This window comes from Salvia hispanica, chromosome 5 (assembly GCF_023119035.1).
Source record: "Salvia hispanica cultivar TCC Black 2014 chromosome 5, UniMelb_Shisp_WGS_1.0, whole genome shotgun sequence".
Lineage (NCBI taxonomy): Eukaryota > Viridiplantae > Streptophyta > Magnoliopsida > Lamiales > Lamiaceae > Salvia > Salvia hispanica.
In genome coordinates this window covers 8,745,889-8,770,174 of record NC_062969.1, presented here as the reverse complement: position 1 = coordinate 8,770,174, position 24,286 = coordinate 8,745,889, and the positions used below count along the sequence as shown (strand labels likewise).

At 36.7% G+C, this 24,286-nt stretch overlaps 6 protein-coding genes and 1 long non-coding RNA gene across 7 annotated transcripts; 2 read left to right on the top strand and 5 right to left on the bottom strand.

The window, feature by feature from the left end:
• Positions 1-4,212: 4,212 nt before the first annotated feature.
• LOC125186171 lies at positions 4,213-5,474 on the bottom strand. Its single transcript, XR_007170371.1, has 3 exons — positions 5,199-5,474; positions 4,427-4,566; positions 4,213-4,341 (listed from the first exon to the last, which is right to left on the bottom strand). It is a non-coding gene; the product is annotated as an uncharacterized LOC125186171 (long non-coding RNA).
• A 229-nt stretch (positions 5,475-5,703) lies between these two features.
• Positions 5,704-8,290, top strand: LOC125190655 (plastid division protein PDV2-like). The gene is made up of 2 exons (XM_048088005.1): positions 5,704-6,143; positions 7,519-8,290. The coding sequence occupies exons 1-2, from the start codon at positions 5,898-5,900 to the stop codon at positions 8,155-8,157; spliced, it is 885 nt and encodes a 294-aa protein (XP_047943962.1). The 5' UTR covers positions 5,704-5,897; the 3' UTR covers positions 8,158-8,290.
• Positions 8,291-8,572: 282 nt separating this feature from the next.
• LOC125190656 (non-symbiotic hemoglobin 1) lies at positions 8,573-9,672 on the top strand. Its single transcript, XM_048088006.1, has 5 exons — positions 8,573-8,647; positions 8,745-8,847; positions 8,932-9,046; positions 9,127-9,243; positions 9,336-9,672. Exons 1-5 carry the CDS (start codon positions 8,626-8,628, stop codon positions 9,471-9,473), a joined length of 495 nt encoding a protein of 164 aa, XP_047943963.1. The 5' UTR covers positions 8,573-8,625; the 3' UTR covers positions 9,474-9,672.
• Positions 9,673-13,576: 3,904 nt separating this feature from the next.
• Positions 13,577-14,047, bottom strand: LOC125189352. The gene has a single exon (XM_048086637.1). The coding sequence runs from the start codon at positions 14,045-14,047 to the stop codon at positions 13,577-13,579; it is 471 nt and encodes a 156-aa protein (XP_047942594.1).
• A 1,544-nt stretch (positions 14,048-15,591) lies between these two features.
• Positions 15,592-16,245, bottom strand: LOC125189351. The gene has a single exon (XM_048086636.1). It carries the CDS (start codon positions 16,243-16,245, stop codon positions 15,592-15,594), a length of 654 nt encoding a protein of 217 aa, XP_047942593.1.
• A 1,714-nt stretch (positions 16,246-17,959) lies between these two features.
• Positions 17,960-19,820, bottom strand: LOC125187829. Its single transcript, XM_048084473.1, has 2 exons — positions 19,212-19,820; positions 17,960-18,436 (listed from the first exon to the last, which is right to left on the bottom strand). The coding sequence occupies exons 1-2, from the start codon at positions 19,613-19,615 to the stop codon at positions 18,118-18,120; spliced, it is 723 nt and encodes a 240-aa protein (XP_047940430.1). The 5' UTR covers positions 19,616-19,820; the 3' UTR covers positions 17,960-18,117.
• Positions 19,821-22,262: 2,442 nt separating this feature from the next.
• On the bottom strand, positions 22,263-23,814 carry LOC125187117 (mitochondrial import receptor subunit TOM6 homolog). Its single transcript, XM_048083637.1, has 2 exons — positions 23,530-23,814; positions 22,263-22,464 (listed from the first exon to the last, which is right to left on the bottom strand). Exon 1 carries the CDS (start codon positions 23,724-23,726, stop codon positions 23,562-23,564), a length of 165 nt encoding a protein of 54 aa, XP_047939594.1. The 5' UTR covers positions 23,727-23,814; the 3' UTR covers positions 22,263-22,464; positions 23,530-23,561.
• Between the last annotated feature and the right edge of the window lie 472 nt (positions 23,815-24,286).

Here is a 24,286-nt window from a genome sequence, read left to right as displayed (position 1 = left end):
TTTTTCTACAATTAAGCATCTAGCTTATATATGTGTGTGGGATTACAAGAGTGTGAAAACTAACTAACTTCTTGAAACCAAAAATTAGTTATAACCGCTTAGACACCAACGACTACTTCCAACACTTCAATTCTTGATCTCACTCGAGCCCCAAATGGCTCTCACTGATTAAGCCCGATGCTCTACTGAGTTTGTAGGAGCAGAACTCACAAATCTCCACCTTGATCCTGCAAACCAGACCAACATCTAACTCCCTTCTCACCGCAACCCAGAACCTCAACATTCCACAATCTCTACCAATTCCAAGCAGTGCTTGAACTTTGAAACTGACAAAGACTTTGTCAACATATCAGAAGCATTGTCTTCAGTTGGAACTTTCACTACCTTAATCCTCCCATTCTGGGCTTCATCTCTGATAAAAGGCCTCCTCACATCAATATGTTTGCTCCTCACTCATGGAACATCTGATGCTTTGCCAAACATATTGCTGAGTTACTGTCACAATTGATCCTCACTCCATCTTGATGAATGCCAAAATCTTGGAGAATTCCTTGTAGCCATTTCCCTTCCTTTGCAGCCTCAGTCAGAGATATATACTCAGTCTCGGTTGCAGATAGAGCAACCACAGGCTGTAAGTTTGACTTTCAACTAATTGTTGTGCCATATAGAGTGAAGACATAACCACTCTGAGACTTTCTATTATCCAAATTCGCTGCATAGTCTGAATCACAAAAGCCTTAAGAATTTCACTACCTTCTGACCAAGCTCCATCCCCAAACTTCAGACCAACATTCATTGAATCCTTTAGATATTTTAAAATCCACTTCAAAGCATTCCAATGCTCTCTGCCGGGATCAGCCATATATCTACTTGCCACACTGATAGCATGAGAAACATCAGGCCTTGTGCATATCATCAAGTACATTACATTGCACACTATATTGGCATATGGTATCAATGCCATCTGTTACTTAGGCATCTGATCTTTGCTAAGTCTAAAATGGCTTGCCAAAGGAACAGAAACTGACTTAGCATCCTTCATCTGAAATTTCTCTATCACCTTCCTGATATAATCTGCTTGGAACAATTTCAGCCTCCTTTTCTTTCTATCTCTGAAAATGTCCATGCCAAGGATTCTCTTAGCCTCCCCCAGATCCTTCATATCAAACTTGAGCCTGAGATCCTCCTTAACTGATTGTAACTCTCTCTTGTCTGAACCTGCCAGCAAGATATCATCCACATACAAAAGCAGACAAGCAACAATCTTTCCATCTCTTCTTCTGAGATAGACACATCTATCAAAATCAGATCTCTCAAAATCCATTGTCATCATATGTTCATGGAACTTCTTATTCCACTGCCTACTACTTTGCTTGAGACCATATAGACTCTTCTTCAACATGCAAACCTTCTTCTCTTCTCCAGGCTTCTCAAAACCCTTAGGCTAAACCATGTATATTGTTTCCTCTAGGTCCCCATGCAAGAATGCAGTCTTGACATCGAGTTGGTGCAGCTCCCAATTAAAATGAGCAGTAAGGGCCAGCAGAATTCTAATGGAAGTGTGCTTCACCACTGGAGAGAAACACTTCAGTGTAGTCGATTCCCTCCACTTGTGTGAAGCCTCTAGCCACCAATCTAGCCTTGAAACGTATGCTTTCAGTCTCTCCCACTTCTATCTTTTCCTTGAAGGTCCACTTATAACCGATTAACTTTTGAGTCCCTGGATTCTTGACCAAAATCCAAGTTCCATTTTTCAAAAGGGAATCTATCTCTTCTTTCATTGTCTTCCACCATTTCTGACTCTCCTTGCATTTTATAGCCTCTTCATATGTGGATGGCTCTGCATACAATAACACCTCAGCTACACATAAAGCAAAAAAACTTATGTCATAGTCAGAGAATCTATCTGGAAGCCTAATGTTTCTCCTTGGATTCCTCATTGGCTCCTGGCCCACAGCTGCAGGCTGATCATCCCTACTCTGAGGTTGCTGATTTCCAGAAGCTCCACCTTCATCCAGATCTTCCATTATGTCATCATACTCCACATCATCAGATCTGGTAGAGCTCTCTCCAACCTCAAAGTTTTGCAGATTACCATCATTAGTAGCCTCAACAGTTTGTGTGGCCTTGAATGGCATTTCAAAGGTTACATCCCTGCTCACTATGATTCTCTGACCCTCTTTATCCAAATTCCACAACCTGTAGGCTTTCACATTCTCTTGAAACCCCAACAACACACACTTCTTGGCTCTGGGCTCTAGTTTATTCTGCTTTATGTGTGCATAGGTCGCACATCCAAAACTTCTCAGACCAGAGTAGTCACCCAACTTCCCAAACCATCTCTGATCTGGAGTTTCATTATCAATGGCAGATGATGGGCATTTATTGATGAGTACTGCGGCAATAGCAATGGCTTCAGCCCAAAAACTCTTAGGCAATCCAGAGGAGAACAACATGCATCTAACTCTTTCCAACAATGTCTTATTCATCCTCTCAGCAACCCCATTATGTTGTGGATATCTAGGGGCTGTCTTGTGCCTTTTGATCCCCTTCACCTTGCAAAACTCTTCAAATTCGGCTATCAGAAATTCCATCCCATTGTCTGTTCTCAGACACTTCAAAATGCTTCCTCTTTCATTCTCATATCTGATGTGCCACTCTTTGAACTTTGCAAAGGCCCTGAGATTTTTCCTTCAAGATGTAGATCCACACTCTTCTGGAATAATCATCAATAATGGAGATGAAGTATTTACCCCCACCCATAGACTCTGTTTGTATAGGACTCCAGAGATCACTATGAGCATACATGAATGGTGCAGTGGAGTTGTGCTTGCCAGTAGCAAAGGGCAATTTCTTAGCTTTACCCAGAATGCATGGCTCACACTTCCCAGGGCTCTCTGATGTGTCAAGCTTGATAGCTCTGATACCATATTAGAAATTGACAACTCGCCCCCTTAAAAGGCTTCATAAGAAAGAGAGTTATCCATATTATATAGAAGAGATAAGATCATCACCAAGTGATTGTGGGCAAGATTCAGGAGATTTTAACATACATTTGGTCAAAAAAAATTATTCCAACACTATAAATTTGTTAATTTTATTGTCCAATATATTATGTTTTGGTCCATGTTTAACGGTTTCATTAAAATTTAACGATCAACTGCATTTTAAAGTCTAAAATTGATATGTACATTTGCATAAATAACTTGTTTGGTCCTACACATTTTAAGTGTAACTTTTACTGATAGACAATATGTATGGATCCAAATTTACATTAATCAACTAAGTCAAAACTTAGTTAGTCGTAAAGCTTTGACAATACCATTAAATATGAACCAAAACAAAATATTTGAGGCCAAAATCTAACAAGCTTAATGTCCAATTGCAATAAATGCAAGAGATTAATTTTGAACTTTAGTCTATTATATATAGAAATATTGGGTATTTTAATTAGGGCTCGTCTGGTTGGCCTACAAATATTAACACAAATCCATTGATAATGGGTTTTCATAAATAGGCTGTTAGACTTATCCAGAGTTTGGTTCAGCCCATGTATGTTGATTGGGCTTTTGTGTATTGTTTGGTTGAATCAAGGTGTGTAGGAAACAAATTATTATGGGTCTAAATTACCCTCCCCACCGTGAAGGATGAAATTGGCAGCTTCCAAACTGAATTTGGTACCAAATTAGGCGCTAACTTGCTCCTGATTCCCGCCAAAGCTCTCCAAAACCTCATTATTTAGCATAACTAGGTTACTTAACTAAGAGGATGTTATTCCACTTCATTGTAGTGAGAACACCTCGACGAGCATTAGCAGCATCAACACCTCGACTTCTCGGACACTTTGAAATAAACGACAAGGCTCATCCCTTCCCCATCAGTATCTCCAAGATTCTTGCATTCTTGCAGCTGAGACCAAATAACATAGTACTTTTTAGCTACTTAAAAACACAAATGTAATACCTGTATGTTTACAATCAGTAGTGAAGGAAATTCATGGTGTGATTTAGCATTAGGGAGTTCAATGTGATCAGCTATATGATGTATTTTCTGAGGGCAGGCGAATAAATCAACACCAATAGGTATATAAGGGCTATAGTCAGCAGCAAGATACTTCTTTTTATCTCTGCATCAGAAAGATTACGATGAAAAAAAGCAGAACAAATAAGTAGAGGTGATGATGCATGTAGTGACCAGGAAGCATGCCTTCCTAATTTTCGCCCCGTAGTTTGAATGCAGAAGGCGAGACCTTACACCAACTGCCTCGGGATGGCTTATCTCTCACTGACTTAGGTATGAGGAACCCTCCTCTTGGGTTGTATAAATATTTTTCTGATGAACCTATGAGAAATACTCGTATCGTTAACATCTGCTCGAGTATAGTTGATATGATAGTTAAGGCTAAGATCAAAATTTTTCTACTCACATAAACCAGATGGAGCATCTCCATCATCAGATTTCCTTCTTACAACAATCACAATGACTGCTGATTTCTTACAGAAACCTCGATCATGACTACCGCAGCCTCCATCTCCTTTCTCTTTCTCTTCCGGGGGATCTTCCATCCTGAAATGGAAAGTCGGGAACTTTAAATCAAAGGGGCAATGCAATGCATTCAACGGCAGTATCGTTGCACTTCAACAACCAAATAAACATAGGTATATCAGCAACAAACAAGCATGAAACCTAATTTGCTTGGAATTTTTTGTGGCAGCCTTAAATCAATTATTCATAATGTCCAAGCATGTGCTATATAGCTAATTATGCCCACACAGCAGATTGCAGGTCTTACACATGCGAGCAGAATTTTATTCAAAACAATCCCAATTTGCAGCAATCAATACACAAGGGAACGTCTACTCCACACATATCACGAGTACACAGAACTGCCCCATCCTACGGAGCTTCCAAAAACTGAAATTCGCCATTGCAGACTGTCAAGCTATAGACGCGGAGAGTAAATTGTTCTAGTCGTTCCTAATTTGCACAAATCCATGATGGCAGCAACATCACAACCACAATTTGAGTGCTCAAACAATGCAACTCGGACTTGCACAATGTAATCTATACACCAAGTCTCAAAATTGTTCAATTTTAGTCCAATTTCATACATCAACAACTGAATCTGATTCATAGAACCCAGATCGAACCAAGAAAATCGATATTTCGACATACCCGGATGAAGGTAGAGCGATTACACCGGATTTGAGAAGAGACGGTCACCGGACCAGAGTGTCGGCCGACACCGGAATTGGGTAAAGGCCTTCGCCGACCAGGGAACCGTTGCAATTTCAGAGGATAATTTGGTAAAATTGGCCTCCCGAGCTCCGTTATCGGCCGAATGAGGAAAACAATACCACTCCCTCCGCTGATTCGATTAGCACACTTCCACTGATAGTAGTATGTAGACGCTTGAAACCCGGTTGGATTATCACGGGTCGGCCGATTGGGCGGAGCGCTACCAAACGGGAGAATAGCCCGATGGAAGAGGTGTTTCACGGCTATTTAGGGCTACCACCCGCGCCCTTAGCATGAAAGATATGGCCTATTTCTTCAAATGAATTGTCAAACTTGAATGTAGAAAATATATAATAATCCAAAAAAAGAAAAAACCATATAATCTGTATTTCAATATTTAAAACCCTAAATTGGTGCAGTGCAATAATTTTGAAAGTAAGACAAGATCTAAGGCAGTCTGCGGCCTCAAATATCTTGCAACTCTTAATCTCATTTTTAACCACAATTTCCCGGATTATGGCAGCACTTGCTTTGGCGCTTTCCCTGAACTGATTTTCCTGCTTTTCTCCAACTCAAAACCTTCCTTCCCTCACCGCCCCCAAACCTAAAAAAATTGACACTCAGAATTTCAAGAAAAAAATCAATCTTTGCAGCTAACGATGGACGAAGACAGAATAGTGCTCGTTTTGGCGAAGACCTCAGACTTAAGGGCCAAGATTGTCAGCTGCATTCAGAATACAGCTTCTAATGCAGACAGAGAAAGTGGAGAGAGTGTGTCCAAGGAATCTGAAGCCAACCCAAATGCAGAAAATAGAGAAAACGATGCTGAGGAGGAAGCTGAGGAGAGTCTCCTCGGTATCAAAGATGCTCTTGAATCCCTTGAGGCACAGCTGTCTTCTTTGCAGGTTTTATTTTTGTAGCATTTTTCATAATTTTAGGTTTTTGTGTGTTCATTTGGGGGTTTTCTTTAAATGCGGATTCTTGGAAGCTTTGAGATGGTTTTTGTTTCTTGAATCAATTTAGAAACTTGGCTTTTCTAGGTATTTGCGAATGGTTAGAGTAATTTGTGATTCTTGGAATGGCTAATTAGTAATTATAGTTCAAGAACTAGTTTTAAGGGTGTTTAGATGGCTCCTCATCCGGAAGTTTTGAGATTGTTTGGACATTCTGTGATTTTACAAGTTTCTGGTTTATGAGGGTTTTTGATGTTTTCATGAATTGGGTGTATTTTTTGGTGGAAGTGTATAATGCATCCATTGGATTCTCAAATAGTATGTTTTAAGTCTTTGAAATGAAGGTGCTTTATGCCTGTTGAGTGATGCTGATTCTAAATTGTATTGACTACTTAGTACTTGGTGATTTTAGATGTAAATTCAGCCTATTCAATCATTTGTGCCTACCATGAATGTCTTCCATTTAGATTTACCTGGATGTTATGCTACGGTCTGGCTTGTTTTTGATAACCATGGATGTGCATTATTCAGATTCTCTGCTTGAAGATATGAGAGGTTTTTTAACTGTTTATTATTAGCTTTCATGTATCCTTCATCACATGAAAAGTTTAGAAACATGTAAGTTATAGTATCTCATAAAAGGTGCTGCAATCGTTAACTGGTATTCGGTAGAAGTTGGGAGGATACTCACATCGCATATATGAGAGGACCGTGGTACTGAGGTAGGGATAACGGCTAAAATAAACCAAACTGTGGAAACATAAAAATTTGAAAACTAAAACCTTTTTGCAATCAAGCTGAACCAAGATTTTTGTATTTGATTTCTTTGGTTTATTGGTTCATCAAGAGCAATAAAGATCCTCAAATGAAAACCACAGGAAGAAAAACATGGGATCTCGCTCGGTGACTAGCTTTCAGAGATTGCGATTGAGAAACAATAGACAAATTTCATGATGGAAGTGACAAATGTCAATAAGTGAAACTGATTACTAGGTCGATGACTGGTGAGAGGCATTAAACTGATGCAATCACATTATGTAGATTTAACCGTACTCAACTAATGCATTGGTTTGGTTTTCCTGTTTCGATTTTCCTTGATTGCCTCTATATTCCGCCAAGGAAAATCTATTGTGTGTGTTTGTGTGTTATGTTTGAAATGACCCAATCCAGTCCATATCTTCGCATTGGAGTTGTGGCTTAAAATTTCCTTCGACACATGTTAATTAGTAGTTATAGATGTTTGCTCATCAGTTTTCTGGAACTTGATCTCTTTAACTATGGGTTCATATTTCTCTAATCTTGGATCCGTTTCTTCTTTCCTTCTCAGGTGCTGCAGCAGCAACAATGGTACGATAAAGAAGCAGCTTTAGCTGAAATCGGATACTGCCAGCAGAAGTTGCTCAAAGAGCTGAAGGAATACCAAGGCAAGGACTTGGAAGTCATACACGAGGCCGTGGCTTTTGCCAGCGAAACAGAAGACAACAATGATCTCCTTCTTCCTCCATATCCAAGCCGGCCTTCTCAATCCATCGTTTCCAAAAACGGCTACCTCTCTACTTTCACCTCATCTCGGAGATCCTCTCAAAACGGGTTCGCAAGCGGTGGCGCAAAACACCACCACAACATCCCCAACAATGTCGACAAACCAGAGGCCGGGGGAGCATTTAAGTCAGTCAGAGCCTTGCTAGGCACAGCAGCCAAGACGGCCATGACCGTAGTCGGGGTGATCACCATCTTGAGCTTGGCGGGATTCGAGGCGCGACTGGGGAAACGGGATAACCAGTTCAAGTTCTCGGATCTGTTTCAGCAGCGGCGGGATGAGGAGAAGGGGAGTGGCGCGGAGTGCCCGCCGGGGAAGGTCCCCGTCGTCGAAAATGGGGAGACGAGGTGCGTTGTGAAAGAGAGAGTTGAAGTTCCATTTGAATCTGTTGTTTCTGCTCCAGATGTCAGTTATGGATGTGGTTGAATTCTTGATTTTTAGTTAATCATTTTGTCTTGAATTCTTCTTTGTATATCCTAATCTCTGTTTTTGTCTCTCTATGTCGTTGAGATTGACTATCTTAAATTTATTTTGCAATTTAGCCCTTTGCTTTCTTTCATGTACTATCAGTTTTTTTTTTTCAATTTTGTGTACAAAATTAGTTTTTCATGAATATTCTTGGACAAGAAGAAATTTGAGATCCACCTCAAAAGTGATACCTTTATTACAATGATCATTGTAGTACTATAATAATATTACAAAAATCCGGTCAAAAGCAGCCGCCGTCGCCATTTGAAGCTGCGGAAAACCACGTTCCGCTCCTTGTTTTGCTAAATCGAATTAGATTTTGTTCTATATGACTCTACACATATCTCAAGAGTCAACATTTTCCCACTATTTATAGTATCAAGCTAATCAATTTTTACCACATTCACAAATCTAACAATTTGAACAATGAGTGCTGCAAATCAAAATGGTTAGTACATTAATCCCTTTCCATTTATTTACTCTTTTTCTTTAAAACAGTTTCCTTATTAATTTGCTTATATTTATTATTTTATTACTATATGAAGATGTAGTGATTATGTTTACCGAAGAAGAAGAAGGTCTAGTGGTGAAGTCATGGAACTTGATGAAGAAGGATGCTGCCGAATGGGGTCTCAAGTTTTTTCTCAAGTAATAAACCAAACCTATTCAAAATAACTCATTTTAATATTTTAATTAATTTCTGATTCAATTAATTATATTAATTTGAATCAGGATATTTGAGATAGCCCCATCAGCTCAAAAAATATTCCCATTTCTGCGAGATTCAAATGTTCCGCTGGAGCAGAATCCTAAGCTTAAGCCTCATGCCAAATCTGTATTTGTCATGGTTAGTTTCAATTTTTTAATTAGTTGCTGCAAAATTTGTAGTAATTATTTGATGAAAATAAATTTATGATATTTTGGCAGACATGTGAAGCTGCACTACAACTTAGGAAAGCAGGAAAAGTTGTGATAAGAGAATCCACCCTAACAAAATTAGGGACTGTCCACTCCAAATACGGCGTCGTTGATGAACATTTTGAGGTATTTTTTTTTTTTTACATTTTCAAGAATTTATACTAGTATTCAAATTGACTCGATTTGATAATTTTGAAAATAAATAAATTAAAAAACAGGTGACGAAATATGCATTGTTGGAGACTATAAAAGAGGCAGTGGGAGAAATTTGGTCACCAGAAATGAAGAAGGCATGGAGTGTGGCATATGATCATTTGGTTGCTGCCATCAAGTCTCATATGAATCCACAATCATGAATTCACTTCATAAATCAATTATTTCAATAACACATTTGGTTTAATTTTGTCTGTTATGGTTGTATTGTGCAAAATTAATTACTATGTCAATTTTCGATTGCGTTGTTATTTGTTGAATAAAATGTGTTATTTGAGTTTTAAGAAAATGTATTTTTTGTTCGAAGCTTAGTTAATATGGAAATGGTGTTGATTTGTACCATGGCTGACTAAAGTTATGGATTTCAGTGTAGCATGCGGCTTGCAATCCGTGGGTTGACATTAATAACCTGCTAAATTTAGAGGGTTTAGATTAGAAATTTCTATTCCGACAAAATTACAACTCGATTAGCCCGCAACCTGAGTAGGCTAACTCGGAATCCAGTGGGTTGGACCTAGGTGCAACTATTGTCTATTTGTTCATCTGTTTAACACCTAATTCGATGATTCATTGATAATTTTTTGAATATAAATAACTAAATAAAAGATAAACTTTCAATTTTATGTTAATTATGTTAGTTTTTTTATTGATTTAATAAGATAATTAAATTAGAAAATTTAAATTCACTATAAGAAATATTTTAGTTTCTAAAATATACTTTAAAATTTCTTAAAATATGTACTTCATATATATTTTTTATACAAATCTTAAATTAGTATTTTATCATATTGGAGTTAAAGCACATATCTCAAAAGTATCATTATTAAATATTTTACAATCCTATTAATTATCATCATTATATATGTATTGAATTGATCGCGTGTTAATTTTATTATAGCAACCCGATTAGTCCGAACTCGAATATTCTAAACCTGAGTAAGGTTGGCCGAAACCTACTAGGTTGACCCAATTGACATTTCTAACTAAAATAGAAGATTATATACATGGAAATAATATATGGTATCATCATATTGGAGTTAGGGCGACATTGTTTCACTATATATAGAAATAGATGGTACAAATTGCTATCGACCACTCTTTAGATCCCAATGAACGAGATATACTATTGAAGAAAGCCCAAAATAGAAGGATATGAAATGCAAGTAGGTCATATAATAAAATTAGGCATGAATGATTCCCTACTTTGCAAAGGTTTAGGATCACAAATTCATGCACTGCTTTAATTTGCACGGTCATATGATTATGATTGTATGACATTCTTCAAAACAATGCATATGCTATTACTATTAGTATAATGGATTCACCTGCCACCCAAGTGATCCACTTATGTTCAGGAGATTTGACGTATTATCATGAACATGGATGCATTAATGTGTAACTAACTCTTACCGTATAACTAAGAACTAATAATTGAAATACTAGTAGATTGATGGACGGGGTTGAAGAATATGAGTAGTTAATTACTAGAACTCCCTCCGTCACACTTTAGGAGTTCCAATCACTTTTCTGCACCTATTTTATAAAAATGATAATAAATAATTAAAGTGAAGAAATAGTAAAGTAAGAGAGAAAATAATGTAGACAATACTCTTCTCAATGTTATTTTTCTCTTACTTTACTATTTCTCCACTTTAATTATTTATTATCATTTTTATAAAACATGTGTAGAATAGTGACCGAGACTCTTTAAGTGAGACGGAAGGAGTATTATTTTGAGCTTCTACAATTTTAAAACGGTCGAGATTTTAAGAATCAAAGACCGTATACATGTAACGAATATTTGTTAACATTGCGACGAAAAATCATCTTGACTATAATGAAAAATTATGAAGAAAATGCATATCCAATGTAGATATGTTCAGGTTCTATAAAATAGGATTAATGACCGTTAAAATTCTAATATCTTGTCCCACATCGACTTGGTGATGATCCTATCTCTTCTATATAAGGATGGATAACCCCCTCCCTTATGAGGCCTTTTAAAGAGTGAGTGACACAATTTTTAATAATGACTCAGATTTTAGGAATAAAAGACACACTATATATGCGTGTGATGAATATTTATAAACAATGTATAAAAAAGTTGTAAACATTGTAATGAAAACTCATTTAGACAATGATGAGAAAATCATGTATATTATGAAGGATAACAAAAAATAATGGTAATTATGTTAACTAAATCAAAGTGGACGAAAAAAATAGGTAATGCCATTACCTTTATGCTTTAAATTTAATTACTACTATTATTCATTGCCACATATCAACTCTATGTCCGTTAGATGAGATCTTTAAATTCAATTATTATTAATAGTAATTATTTGTTATTCATTAAGATTGAGATTTAGGAATTCAATTGTAATTAATAATTCGGTATGCATTAATAGCTATTTGTTAGTATTATGTAATATTCTTTTAAAAATGTTATTGGAAGTATGGATTTACATAAGAATTTGAATACAAATTAATTCATAGACTAACATATAGTAGTAGTATGTCCACAACAAGACTTCACTTTGTACGCAGAATAGCAAGTCCACAAAGCGATATTAACTACTCCAGAATAGTTCTAAGTACAGATTGATATCTTATACTCTCCATAATACTCCATCCGTCCCACATTTGGAGTCACCTATTATTATGACTCGAATTTTAAGAAAGAGTTGAAGTGTGTAATAAATGAAGTGAGATGGTGGAGTGTGCAATAAATGAAGTGAGATGGTGGAGTTGGTTGAAGGTGAATTCCTTTTGACTTTTGATTTTTGTTTTGATTTATTTTAATGTAGATAATGACATTTTTATGTAATTTTGATGAATAATGAGGTAAAATTGTATGACCAAATATGGAAAATTCTAAAAGTGACTCTTAAACTGGGACGGACTTTTATAGCAAAACGTGACTCTTAATCTGAGACAGAGGGAGTAGTTCTAAGTTCTCTTTTTTGAATACTCAAGTAACAGTCTTCTATCTATAAACATTACTCCCTCTGTTTCACCATAGTTGAGGCGAAACTTTTCAGCACGAAGTTTTAGAAATGAATATTGGTTGTGTTAAATAAATAGATAAAAAAGTAAGAGAAAACAAAATGTAGAGAGAATAAAGTAAAAAGTGAATAAAGTAGAGAGAATAGAGTAAGAGAGAGTAAAGTAAGAAAGAGAAAAAAGTTACCATATAAGGAAATATCTCAACTATGAAGAAACTTTCTGAAATGGTAAAATGACTTAACTATAGTGAAACGGAGGGAGTAGTAGTTAATAACTCAATACTGTACTACCTTCCTCTCAATATATGAATTTAATACATCATACAACACATATATGACCACCACTTTAATTCAAATTAATTTAAAGCACATTTTGTAATTTATGTAATTTCTTTTTGTTCACTCCCTTTTAAAATTATAATTTTTTTATAGGATAGTTTGATGTTACGCTGATACTACTATCGTATGCTCCATGCTTCAATACCCTTATTATTACTATTATTTAGACCATCTCCAACAATTTACATCAAATTCATAGAGTACTTATTTTTTAGATATATGTTATACTTCAACCATATAACGAATCTCAAATTTTATATTTTTGAGTATATGTCTCACAAAATTATTACAGTAGTTCTAGTATACACCCATATTTTGTGTTGTTTGATAGAAAACTCAAAAATAGGTTTAGATTTGCAATATAACTAGAGAAATATTCTATACAAAAATGAATTTTTGTTTATGGTTGGAGATAGTTTTATACTTTTATAAACCCTGTAGTTTATTAATACGGGAGTAGTTGAGATTTGAAGCAGAGGATTAGACCTATATAACCATAAAATATATGGTAACAAATCAACAATTTATTATAGAAATCAAAATGTACTAAATTGTTTGTGAGAAACAAATTTTTGTTTAAAAGAAATTTGTTAATATACACCTACTTATCATTCACATGCACCACACTCTTATACTACAATGGGAACAGAAATGCCTCCCACTTTTCCTATTACAAAATCCCATTATTCTCGCAAAAATATTTGACTAAAATTTCTTGCTAAAATAAAATATGAATAAAATATTTAGAATCTTATCACACAGAAAAGGTGACATAAAAAACACAAATAAAATAAAAGTTTGTCTTGGAAAAGAATAATGGTAGTTTAGTCGACTCCACTATTAGCGTCTAATAAATTTCCAGCTCTAAAAAAATACTTATAATAAAAAAATAAAAATAAAAATAATCAAGAAGTGACAAAATTCGTGCAATTCCCATCTTCAGGAATCCTCAATCTTTTGCATCCATGGAGAAACGGATCAGCGCCGATGTCGACAGTTCTACTAGTTTTGATGGCGAGGTCGCACAAATCTTCAAGAGAGAGTGGCGTTAGCGATCTCGAGAGTGGCATTAGGAAATAGATTTGGCCTGGCTGCAGCGCGTGGTCTTTCGCCAGCTGCGGCGCGTGGGAGTTCACCACCATGTTGTCCGCGCTGCACAGGTAGCAGTCCGGGTGGCGGGAGAGCACCTCCTCCGCCGTCACCGCCTGCCGGAACTCCTCAAGCCTCCCCTCCAGGTCCACCACCTTCACCGACGACGACCGCCGCCGCTCATCCACCGGTTTCTCTATAGCGGGAGAAGGCACGCAAATGCCCATTTTCAAAATGACGGCGGCGGCGGCGGCGCTCAGGGATCGGAACATGGCCGGACAAGTCATGTTTTTCATTTAGGATCAAATTTGTATTTATAACATAAACATATGCTTACAAAATGTAGAGGTTATTGGAAAGGAGAGATGTGTTATATTTATATATAGGAATTTTGGGAGGAGATTTGGTGGTTGTTAAATGTTGACTTGGTAATAGGGTGCCCACCCTAGTAATGCAGACCATAATTTACAATTATTATCAGTATTGGATAGTATTAATTTTTTCCTAATTTTATTTGTGTAATTCAATTTTGTATATACAGCTATGAATTTACCAAAATAAGAATACAGCTTATATAAGACGAGAAGAAGATTTACTTGTGAGTTGTATGATACGATGTAAATTAATTGAGTAGTACTAAAATCTGAAAACTGCAAACGGCTCCTTGTTTTTGAGTGAGATGATTCAAATTAATTCTAGTGTAAAACATGGCCGGTGATAGTGTAAAATTGAATATGATGCAGTTGATGATATCGTGGCAAACATTTCCCGAACATTACAAAATTTGGCCCACACGGTCCGCGTGATACTCTCATTCTGTACTCTGTAGAGTAAAATGATTTGAATTTCATTGAAATTTTATATTTTCAATATGGAGTAAATTTTTGTACTTTACTATCTCTTGCATTTTATTTATGTCTTTCCACTCACTTAATTCTTGTCTAAATAAAATAAGTAATTAACTTGGGACTTAGTGTATCTTTCCACTCTCTTAATTCTTGTCTAAACAAAATAATTAAGGGTATCAATGGTGGGACGGCCTAAGCGACACCTTACACACTGCCACGTCAGCATTTTATCCTCCGCCCATTTCACCTGCAGTAGAGCGGACTATAGCTCGTCCTAAGCGACGCCCTAAGCATTTTATCTATTATTTGAATATTTAAATACTTCAAAATTTGAAAAAAAAATTCTATTTCATTAAAATTAAAACATTACAATACGAAATTAAAAAAACTACAAATTCTCGACGGCGGTGGTTGCGGTTCAAAACTTCTTCAATCATATCGGTCATGAGCTGAGTATAGTCTTGTTGGTTGCGCATTGAGGCCTGTTGCTGTAGAACCTCACCGAAGCCTATCGGTAATCCTCGAGTGACAGACGAGGTCGCCGTGCTGGAGCTAGATCCGGCTTCATCATCCACCCAATCGGTGACATGTCCACGTTCTTGTTCGACTATCATGTTATGCATGATGATGCACGCATACATGACGTCGGCGATGACTTCCTTGTACCAGAAACGCGCCGGACCTTTCACGATTGCCCACCGCGATTGGAGCACCCCAAAAGCCCGCTCCACATCCTTCCACGCGGACTCCTGCTTTGCCGCAAACAAGACTCTCCTCTCACCAATTGGGCAACTTATTGTTTTCAAAAAAACAGGCCACCTTGGGTATATGTCATCGGCCAAGTAGTACCCCATATGATGTCCGCGGCCGTTGACAGTGAACTCGATGGCCGGGCCGCGACCCCTGCACTGATCGGCGAATAGGGTGGACGAGTTGAAGACGTTGATGTCGTTGTTCGACCCGGCTACACCGAAGTAGGCATGCTAGATCCAGAGGCGGTGGTCAGCGACGGCTTCCAGAATCATCGTAGGGTGGCTACCCTTGTAACCACTGGTAAATTGGCCTCTCCACCCCGTCAGGCAGTTTTTCCACTGCCAGTGCATACAGTTGATGCTCCCTAGCATCCTAGGGAAGCCGTGCACCGTCTCGTGCATCCGCATCAGACTCTGGCAAACATCAGCAGTCGGGCATCGCAAATATGTGCCGCCAAAAACCTCCACAATTAACTTACAAAAAGTCTTGAGACATTCGCGGCCAGTTGTCTCCCCGACGTGAAGGTACTCGTCGAACATATCCGCTGTTGTGCCGTAGGCCAACTGGCAGATCGCAACCGTGCACTTATGCAACGACGTAAGTCCGGGTCTGCCGATCCCGTCTTCCCGATACTGGAAGTACTCATCACGTCCCTCCAACGTGTGCACAATGCGAAGAAAAAGATCTCGGCTCACTCTAAAACGTCGGTGAAAAACATTTGGGCCCCACCTTGGATTCTCGGCAAAATAATCTGCGAACAGACGTTCGTGCGCTACGCCGTGCTCGCGGGGGACATACGTCCGACGTCGTATCGGGCGAGGGACCCGCGCCATCGCGCCGCCTCCTCCGCCGCCGCCTGCTCCCGCTGCATTTGTGCCAAGCATTCCACCTTGGCTTCATTAACGACATCGAACAAGGCTCGAGTCAAGGCCCGTCTGCAGCCATCCAATGTACTCAAATCGTAGTCGTCGGGATTCATTTTTGAGACGATGAGAGAAAATAATTGAAGATAAATTGAAGAGATGTGAAATTGGAGTGTGTGAAATGGTAGAAAATTGTAGTGTTTAAATAAGAAAAAAAATTTGAAAAAAAAAACAAACAAAACGTGTGAGCATCGTCCGACCCATCGTCCGCGTCGTCCACGGTGGGATATCCTCCACGAACGATGTATCGGGCGCGGACGATGGCTAACCTATCGTCCGTGATGCTGCAGTGGCGGACGACGAACGATGCATCATTCGCACCATTGCGGATGCCCTAACTTGGGACCTAGTGTGTCTTTCTCTAATATGATTATATGAACGATATTAATTATTATTAATAATAAGCAGAAGATTATGTATACGTGATTTCTTGAAAGTTTTTAATTTTGTCGTTTTGTTTTTTCAATTTTATATTTTTCTACATTTTCTTTTGTTTACACACTTCCTCTTTTCCAATTTTTTAAAAAACTCCCACATATAATGACTACTTCAAATTTCACTGTCGTTGGTTTGCAAATTTCAAGCTAGAGTGGAAAAATCGAGTGTAATTAATAGGAGAGGGCGATAGGCAAAATAATATACGTATACAATAACAAGCGTAGATTTATTATTGCCATAGACCTAATATTTTAAAGAGTGAATTATATTCTGAGATTGTATAATATTTGTGGTCCTATACTTTAAAATGCATATTTGTAATTCTTATTTGCTCGTTTAAGATGCATTTGCATTTTTTAACAAGAATGTCCCCAAATCCATAATTAGCCTTTTTGTACATTTCCTCTCCAGATACAATCTCCTTTATTAGACATTTAATTTCTCTACATTGATAATGATGTTATTGTCAAATCAATTCTAATTCCAAACATTTTCTTTAATTTAAGAGTTGACATTTTATGTGTATATATATTCTTTATTATCCGGAATGCTTTTCTTTTAACAGTATGGTAATTAATTCAAAAAAGGAAGCTTGATATTCATAAATGATAAATCGATCTATCTAAAATATACTCCTACTTTTTCATCATAGATTTGTTAACCAAGTGGTTTCTTTATTCGAAAATTTGCTTTTTACCTATGAAAGTTTATCTTTATGTGGAAATCTTGAATTCATATCGAGCCCTGTGTTGGAAAAGGAAGATTGTCACTCAATTTTCACGGTATCCTTAATTTAAAAGCGATCTCTACTATTGCTAGGGAGTAGGGACTATAACACTGGCCTAGAAAGTGTTCTTTGATCATACATTAATATAGTACTAGTAGTGGTTACCATCAGACTTCTATAGACAATAATATTATTGAACATTTTGTGTAATACTACTCCACTTCATTGAATATTTTGAATGATTCTACCAACTAGCTTAATATTGGAAAAGTTCTCGGAGCATCCGCGATGCTCGATTTATTCTGTTCTAAGATGACATGATGACTGACATCGCTATGCGTTGCATAGCAGTGAGGCATATTAACGGATTTAGGGAGAAAACAGTGATACTCTTTGACCAAACGGATATCCAACGGTTCAACCAAAATCTCGTATGTACGCACTTCAATCCTAGTTCCACCTATATCCACTCGTTGTATTTCACTATTAAAGCACTAGAAATTAACAATCTGACCAATATAATGCATCAAGTAACTTAAATCTGTACAAACAAGTACAAAGGTAGTGGAGGATGGATAACCCCACAAATTAATCATGACATTTGTGCATAATTAAGCCCTCTAACCAGTTAATTAACATCAACTTATTCTTTTAACTACTGTGGCAGACTATTTGGACATCAAGTTTCCTACAAGCGCAACAATGAGGGTGGTGGGATCGCCTAGAACGGCAGATATCACAAACTGCAACGCCAAACCAGCCACCTCACAGCATTTCTCTACTTTTCCTTTCCTGCTTTTCTTGTGATTGTGTGCTTGCAGGGCGAAACGCAAGCTGGGGATCCCGCCCTTCAGCTTTGATCTGCTGCTTTCGGTGTAGTATATCTCATGCCAGCTGTCAACCAGCATCTCCTTCACGCACGCCACGTGTAGGTTATACTTCTTGCACGATGATCTGTAGCTCCAGCTCCTCCCCTTTCTCCCGCACCTGAATATTTACCACCATTTTACATACTTCAATCTTTTCTTTCTGCTTTATACAAAGAATTAGTGATGTATCATCAAATATGTGTAAGGTATATTCCTATTTTGGAAAGAAATTTCATTCACCAAATTAATTAGATACTGGACTTAATAAAACAATTTCTTCATTTCTTTCGACAATTAATTAATTGTCACAAATTCATAAAAATATCGTGTTCTTTCTCCTAATTAAAGAATAAAACTTGCATACGTTAGAATCAATTAAATTCTTCTGCTGTATTTTATATTCCAAGTGGTCAACACACGCTCTATTACATGTGAAATACAATGTGAATTAAGTTCACAGAGTATAAAAAACAATGCAACTTCTAGATATGGTAGCTCATCTAGAATTTTCATTAATTAAGCGATATTAATATGTTCATAGTACGAAATCAATGATTAATAGTATTGTTTAGTTTGTATAGTTTTCAATATATTACATAAATTTGAACTTTCATTTTCTAATTACAATTATAAATTATAAATTCATTAGTGAATAAATTATGAAACATTGTCAAATTTGATCCATCCTAATATTTTTCAAAATATGAAAAATAAATTATGAAATATAAAATTTTTGCAATTGAACCATCTTTCCATTTCCTAGCAAATTGCACGCTGATGTGGTATCCGATAAAACACATGGACAAAACGCTGTTATTTTATCCACATGTATTAAACAGGTTGCCACATCAGCGCACAATAGTGGGATAATGAGAGAGAGAGAGAGAGATTGCCTGTGACAGGCGGCGCTGACTTTCTTGTACAAGTACAATTTGATCTCGCCGTCATCGATCATCATGGGCAGCTTGGCGCAGCAAGGGTGGAGGTCGAAGCCGCACAGCCTGCAGTGGTAAACGAACCCCGCCACGTCCTTCTCGCACGCGTTGCAGTAACGCGCCACGGCCCCCGGCGGCCGTCTCATGAACTGGAACGAGCACTTGTGGTAGAAAGGGTGCGTGATGGTCGGCGACGGCATGCCGCAATGCGTGTGCAACTCAAACTCACACGCGCCGCTGCCGCACTTGTAGCGCGACCCGATGCCCGCCTCCTTGCACCCGTCGCATTTGAACGGCGCCTCCGCGTACTCGAACTTGAGGTTGTGCGCGTGGCCCGTGTCCGATATTTCGATGTACTTCATCACGGCGTGTGGCCGGAGGGAGGGAATTTTTTCTTGAAATTAATTCTTAAGAGTGTTTATTTTGATGGTAATATTAGCATTTGTAATGGTGATCGATGGAGTATTTATTGGTGGAATTTAAGGTTTATTTTGTGTCTTCTAAGTGAATACATTAGAGATGGTGGGAATTTTTCGCTTTACTAGACTTGTCAAAATTTTCCATACTCCAAATTTATGTCCAAATCATTTTTAGACTTGTTTGTGTATATGTATTGTTGCTTTGCTAAAATTCTGAAAATGAATATAGGGAATTTCGGTTACTTGGACGGAAACTCAGAAAAAAGAGTTAACTTTGAACAAAGGTGCTATTACTATATTAAATCTCAGATATTACAAGTTTTGAAGTAACGTTCATCACAAAGTAATTACCAACCATTTAAGCTGTTTTGTTATGTTTTATAAGTCAAATATTTATGCTTCACCCTGTTAACTATCTGGTGCTCAATTTATTTTTCTTATTTTTTCGGTTCAGACTTACCATAGTTAATCAAGATCGTATGAAGAGATCTTAGGCAAGTTTAGAATATTTAAAGACAGAATAAGAATTTGACAAGTTGGATTATATGGATAAATGAGAACATCATGGGACTGACTTAAACCTTTTTCGTCATATGGCGAGACGAAGAATAGCATATTTCATCACGCCACTTCTAAGTATTGAGTATTTGATGGCCATAGGCCATGTATTAGAATTTAGAAATACCAAAATTAATAGTAGTAGTACATTAATTCGATTTCATTTGTGTTTAAGAGATAGGGATTTTACATGAGAAACTGTCACTGTGTAAGCTTGTTTATTTTATTATGGTAGTATAATATGGAGTTCATGATTAGCAAACTATAATATGAAGTGCAATCAAACTTGAAAGTATGCCTTGTAAGTTTAGTTGTCAATAAGGGCATGTTTGATAAGTTATTAATACCAAGATAGAAAATTATATATGGACAATTCTAATTGTTTGATATCATAGTTAAGCTTAACTCAAAGCCCAATATAAGACCAGGGCCCTATCTAATCTTACCAAAATTATAACATTAACCTTGTTTATGTATCTCACCAATTTGTCAAGTTAAGCCATGTTATTTAATATACAATATAAATTTAGATAATTTCTTTTCTATCAAACAACAACGGAAAAAAAATCATATCTTTGCATATCTTGACATGAAGCCCGTATTTCTTATCTTGTTTTACATATCTTCTCATATCCCATCTTTTGTATCAAACGATTCGTAAGAGTTGAATAAATTAGGATGGGAGTTTGGGAATCAATAATATCCTATCCCCCTTTCTTAAATTGGGACGTATTCCAAATTGTGGAACAAAATGTTACTTTAACTTAGAAAATGAGTCTTAAGAAGATAAACTTGCAAGAAATGTAATCCTTTTTATCTGTGTTTCTTCCTACACATCCTAAAAGCATAACAAATTGTTTAAGCAATCACAAATATTTGAAATCACTTTAGAGACAGAGAGAGAGAATCATATTCATTCGAAATATGCTCCAATGTTGACTAGACAAACAAGGTTTCAGGAAATTAAGCTAATATGGCTCAATCTTGCAATAGATGGCTCTTGCATCCATATTTTGTTTCTTAAACTACTTTAGAAACTCAAGTGATTTGCAAGTCATAATGTGGGCAATTGGCATCCACTGATTTGAAACTTGGTGCTTGTAAACAAAAGTGAAAAGGGCAAATATGAATCTGATTCTATAGTCAATTTTCATTACAGTTTAATCTAGTCATAATTATGCATTCGTCTTGGTTAAACAGACACGACACCAACACAACCCAAAACAATGAAAGAAACCCACTTGACTCAAGATTCGTGTCGTACACTTATTTCATAAGTACATACTAGTATTACATAATACTCATATAATAACTACAAGCATCATTGAGATCGTAACAAGAAATACGCTATATGAAGTAGAGAAATATCTTGGGGACCTTACTCATCACTATTTCTTACATGCTCAGTATATTTATATATAAAGGTTCCCTAATTTCAGATTCTAAAGCATTATTGGGTTATCCAGAATACTTATTCGCACAAAACATGCATTATTGCTAAATGGCATATGCCAAAAAATGTTGTCTTTTGTCATACATTTTGTTGCCACTTTTGGCATAACATCAAAACATAAGAGTATTACGTGCAACTTTGCCAATTAACAATATATTTAAATCAAACCAAATCCGTGAAGAACAAGTCAAGTTGAAGCTAGTGTCTAGTAGACCTTCACAAAGTTGATTTTATTCTGAGGTTCAATGTTCGATATTTTATGAAGCAAGACCCGTCTTTCAAACAATACTCTTATAGAATAATTCTCAACATGCAGTCTAATGTCAGTGTAGAATTACTCATCTTTTTTATATACTTTTTTTTCACTCAATTATGGTCCTATGACACCTAATGAACTCAAAAGTAAAAACCTATACCAAAATCCTAAACAAAATAGCTCAGCTACTTGAAAATCAACTAAAAAAAACAGAACATATAAACATAATATAATCACTATGGGAATTTAATATAGCACGAGCTGATGAGATAAAAGACTAGTATAATAGAAGACAAAAGGCATCAACATTAAACTGCTGGAAGTAATACCTAAGAGCAACCTTTCATATAAATATCGAGATCTTTTGCAGACAAACTAGGTCTGGGCTCATTTCCCACAAGTACTTCAAAAGACATCTTCTGAAATAATGAGTATTTCTTTGCAGAATGTAAAGAGATGCTGAAACTAAACATACACGAGAAAAGCATCATGTGTCTCTCTGCTCCTTCCACGTCGGTTTAGCAGCTGCACAAGAAGTCAAGAACACAATAGTATACATGTTAGGAGAGCAATTCAATATTCCCGCAGTAGGATAGGACAGTTCAAGTCATAAACAGTAATTAGACAAATATAGTATGATCATTTGTTTGTGTATTAGTAAGAGCGGTTATAATCAGATAGAATCACAATCCTTTGTTTCAAAAAAAGATTTTATTTTGAAGTGCAACTTGAGAGCACTACTAGATAAACATCCCAGATTATGTTTTGGGCGCAAGAGATTGCATGACCGGGGTTATGCATTATATTAAAATTAAAAAATAGTTCTCTGAATTTGACCACAAATGATGATTCACCAGAAAAATGTGATGCTAATGTTAAGGCAGATAGGTCAAGACAAACACAATCCAAAGGGGGAGCTATGTTTAGTTGTTGGATACTTCCCTTCTTCTAGTCCTTTCCTCTTTTTCTCTTCTGGTTTCAATAATCAAATACAAAAATGTGCAGTTAGCTGTTGATAACAGCAGATGCACTGGAAAAACTTTAACATGAAGTAAAAAAAATAGCTTCTTCCAAAAGCCATATTTCCCTATCCAGTCTAGAAGATAGTTTCATACACACCATATCAAACTTTCAAATTTCTACACCCAAGAACAATCAGTCAAAAAAGCCTATGAGATATCCAAACTCCACAAGTCGCACCACCAATTTCTCAAATAGATAAATGTGCTTCAAGCAACTTCTATTATTTTCCTTTTACTCTATCAGACCTTGAAATGAACATGCCAGAGTGAACTTTTACTAATTAATAAATCTAAAATGTGCCCCTATCATAAAGGTAGAAATCAACACTCATGAACATAGCTCACGGACACCCTAACGATATCATAATCATAACTCTCAAGAGTCAACCCAATCCAGTGATTGAAGCATTAAATAGAACTTCATCCTGCGCATTGAATTATACGGAAACAATACGGACAATCACAAAATAAATTTTCAAGGAATGTCACAAATCAGTGGAAACAGGAAATTTATAGATACAGCTACAGAGTCACCACAATACATATATACAACTATAGATCACGATACCTGAGATAAACGGGAAAAAAGAAACGGATGAATCAGAGTTCGAGCTTGAGCTCCTCCTTTTGATCGGAGAAGTAGTGGAGAACGTAGGGGGTGACCCGAATCACCACCACCCAAGCTCCGAACATAGCTACATGGCTCTTTAGCTGCTTGAGCGCCGCCGCTTTGTCAGGCTTCCGCATAAACATTCCTGGAAACATCTTCGCAGATTTTCTTCCTTCCTCTTGCTTGTTCTCGTTTGGTCGAAGAAATTGTAAAACAGAAGCGCTCTAAAACCCTAACCCCCTTTTCACTGATTGGTTTGTATTTAAACCACATTGGGCCTTAACATCCAGTAAAACCTTATTGGGCCTTAACATTGAGTTTTTCATTCCAGGAAAAGAGTTGTCGTGGATTTTTGTATAAGATCTAAACATATTATCTAATGAATTAGTCATTTTTTAATTCGCGTACTCCACCGTATCCCCAAACACATGAATTTTCATCTTCTTTGAACTTTTCGGATCGCAGCTATTTATTTATAGGATGGAAGCTGGTAAGCTAAGATCTGGTCAGCCACATAAATTTATTTATTATGCTAGTCAAAGATAGAATTTATTATAATGAGATGATGTGAACTGGATTTCATTGGAATTCTATATTTATATATAGTTGTTTAACTTCTGTCTATTTAGCCATTTAGTTACATAGTTAATTTTTAAATTAGGAAAAAAATGTATAATTGATATAAATATTCAAGTTTGATGGTGACCTATGATTA

Bases quoted from the DNA above. Each gene is read 5' to 3' on its own strand.
- LOC125187117 (XM_048083637.1), bottom strand. From the start codon at position 23,726: ATGTTTCCAGGAATGTTTATGCGGAAGCCTGACAAAGCGGCGGCGCTC.
- LOC125190655 (XM_048088005.1), top strand. From the start codon at position 5,898: ATGGACGAAGACAGAATAGTGCTCGTTTTGGCGAAGACCTCAGACTTA. The intron at 6,144-7,518 runs GTTTTATTTTTG...TTTCCTTCTCAG, and splicing joins CACAGCTGTCTTCTTTGCAG to GTGCTGCAGCAGCAACAATG.
- LOC125190656 (XM_048088006.1), top strand. From the start codon at position 8,626: ATGAGTGCTGCAAATCAAAATG. The intron at 8,848-8,931 runs GTAATAAACCAA...AATTTGAATCAG, and splicing joins GGTCTCAAGTTTTTTCTCAA to GATATTTGAGATAGCCCCAT. The intron at 9,244-9,335 runs GTATTTTTTTTT...ATTAAAAAACAG, and splicing joins TCGTTGATGAACATTTTGAG to GTGACGAAATATGCATTGTT.
- LOC125189351 (XM_048086636.1), bottom strand. From the start codon at position 16,245: ATGCTTGGCACAAATGCAGCGGGAGCAGGCGGCGGCGGAGGAGGCGGC.
- LOC125189352 (XM_048086637.1), bottom strand. From the start codon at position 14,047: ATGACTTGTCCGGCCATGTTCCGATCCCTGAGCGCCGCCGCCGCCGCC.
- LOC125187829 (XM_048084473.1), bottom strand. From the start codon at position 19,615: ATGAAGTACATCGAAATATCGGACACGGGCCACGCGCACAACCTCAAG. The intron at 18,437-19,211 runs GCAATCTCTCTC...GTAAATATTCAG, and splicing joins GTCAGCGCCGCCTGTCACAG to GTGCGGGAGAAAGGGGAGGA.